General features: G+C 44.0%; 1 protein-coding gene across 1 annotated transcript; it reads left to right on the forward strand.

Moving 5' to 3' along the window:
• The first annotated feature begins 434 nt into the window (after positions 1-434).
• On the forward strand, positions 435-2,164 carry LOC149844034 (WRKY DNA-binding transcription factor 70-like). The gene is made up of 2 exons (XM_090001018.1): positions 435-832; positions 1,780-2,164. Exons 1-2 carry the CDS (start codon positions 435-437, stop codon positions 2,162-2,164), a joined length of 783 nt encoding a protein of 260 aa, XP_089857144.1.
• The last annotated feature ends 317 nt before the right edge of the window (positions 2,165-2,481 follow it).

Genomic DNA, 2,481 nt, shown 5'->3' on the forward strand with positions numbered 1-2,481 from the left:
GGCATTTTCAATATTCAATGCCAAGGACAACGTTGAAGTCCTCTTTTGACCCAAGAAATGTTTGAAAGGAAAAATTAATCAAAGTCATCAAGACCAAAGTCTTTCATTCAAACACTTCCAAAGATTCAACCTTAACGCGTAAAAGAAGCGATCAAACAGGTGATAGTGTACATAACCAATTAATTAGTGATACTCAAATCACTACCACACATCTCACTCGATGAGGTGTGCATGGGTGCCACTGTAACAGATTCCAAGTGAAATCTGCGGCAGGGATCGACTATGACCCAGGATCAGTGATATGCAGTATGACCTGATCTTCTGTCGTAGAAGAGGCCCTAACCTTGAATTTTTTTTTCTTCCAACCAAACAGCACCCTCTCTATTTAAGCCTTCCCCATAACCAACAAGCCCAGCACTCACACCAACCAAACCATGGACGAGGCCTTGTACTTCATCCTCCATGGCTGTCATCTGGCCAAGAAGCTCGAATCCAACCTACAAAACTCATCGAACCAACCTGCAGATGAACTCTCAACCTCATGCCAAGACATTATCGGTGTCTTCACTATGGCCATGAATTACTTGAATTCTCAAAATCCGGCCTGCAATTTGCTATCGGCGGCTGCGGGAATCCAGTTGCCGGAGGTCCGGGATCCCTGTGCTGTACTCCATCATGAATTAACCGGAGCAACGGGCCATGTCATGACCGCTCATGACCTAGACGTGTTTGAGCAACTCAAGGGGCACAATGCAACCCTGGAGGACATCATTGCCGGGGCATCAAATTCTGGCAGGACAGGTTTTTTGAAGACGCAAGTATCAAAGAAGAGGTGAAAATTAAAAATAAAAATCATATATATATATATATATAGAGAGAGAGAGAGAGAGAGAGAGAGAAGGTTTCTAAAGGTAAGGGTTTTGCAGGAGAGGCTCAAGCAAGAATATTGTAAAGGTACCTGCACCACCAGTAGGAAACGTGGAGGTCATGCCCAATGATGGGTTCAGTTGGAGGAAATATGGCCAAAAAGATATCTTGGGAAAAAGATTTCCAAGGTATGTGTATATCCATGTCGATTTCAAATCCAACCCTTGTTTCACAGAAAAAAATAGCCGTTAGAAATATGCAGGAATAAGTTTACAAGCATCCATGTGGAAGGTGTTGGATTCTTTCCCGCCAAATCTGATCAATCTTAGCTGTTGCCCTCCACCACTTCTTCCCCATGAGCTGATCCAGTGTTCGTTGCCGAACACCTTATAATGTGTTCGGCCCAGCAAAGGGGAGCCACGTAGTGACTGCGGCCTATTAAATAGGGGTGAACACTGGATCATGCCTCCCCTTCATTAGGTCCTCGAATCTAATGGTAAGGGTGGACATTGGGCTGGGTACTCGAACCAAGTCAAAGTGTCCGATACCATGAACCCATTTTTCTTTTTTGTTAGCCTTGGCCGACTGCAGATTGGCAGGCCTTCAGTTGATAAAACCATTGATATTGCGGCAAGGGATGCCTCCTGCTGGTTTCGAACCTTGGTCATCTCATGTCAGGCAAAAAAGCTACAGTCTCTCCTAAACGGAGCCCCTCATGGTCAATATATTCATGAGCCCTTGATTGAATAAATAATTGTCAAGTTTCCTTTCATAATGATATCACCAACAAAAAATCATATTTGTTTTGGTTCTTTGAACCGTTAGTTCAGGATTTTTCATAATTTGACCGTTATAATTTCAAACATTGAACCCCACTGTTGCCTTCTGCATGGCCGGTTGCTTCCTTCATAGGAGCTACTACAGGTGCACCCACAAGGCATTCTACGGCTGTGATGCAAAGAAATACGTGCAACGGACGGACGAGGTTCCCAACACGTACGAGATCACCTACTACGGCCACCACACGTGCCATCCCTCGATGGAACTGCCCATTAACCCTGTTAACACCATGAAGTCGGAGATGCCGGAATCGTCCTCCAGAAGCATGTTTGCAGTCGATCCACACGTGCCGGAAAGCAACGAGCACGTGCGGAGCATGGAGAACCAGCTCCTGGAGTATGCAGTTGCCATGTTCAACTCGGGAAGCAGTAGCAGCAGCTGCAAGGGCTCCATCTTTTCACCAAAGGGGGGAGAAGGAGGAAGGTGGTCAAACAAACCCCATAATTATCCAATATAAAGATTTGAACTAGTTATCCTTTCACTGCCCTTACCAGCCTCTTGGTTGCCACTGATTTTCTTTGTTTTAAATTAAGCTATAAATTGCTTTATTTATTGGTCAAACAAACCCCATAATTTCAATCACTGGAATTGCTTTATTTATTGGTTTTGTAGTTAGTATTGATATCAATGACCAATTGCTTATTTTTTTTTAATACCCTAACTCATGGCCTTTGTATTCCAAGGCAATCACGTGGCAGCATTGCATCAAACAATATTTGCTAGCCTCATGGGTAAAGAAGCCTTAGTTGAAACTCACAAGGAGAGTTAGATGTG

The sequence above is a fragment of the Nuphar pumila genome, chromosome 3, assembly GCF_984573655.1.
Source record: "Nuphar pumila chromosome 3, dmNupPumi1.hap1.1, whole genome shotgun sequence".
Classification (NCBI taxonomy): domain Eukaryota; kingdom Viridiplantae; phylum Streptophyta; class Magnoliopsida; order Nymphaeales; family Nymphaeaceae; genus Nuphar; species Nuphar pumila.

Coding starts and splice junctions, on each gene's coding strand:
- LOC149844034 (XM_090001018.1), top strand. CDS start 435: ATGGACGAGGCCTTGTACTTCATCCTCCATGGCTGTCATCTGGCCAAG. Junction 833..1,779: donor ACGCAAGTATCAAAGAAGAG/GTGAAAATTAAA, acceptor CTTCCTTCATAG/GAGCTACTACAGGTGCACCC.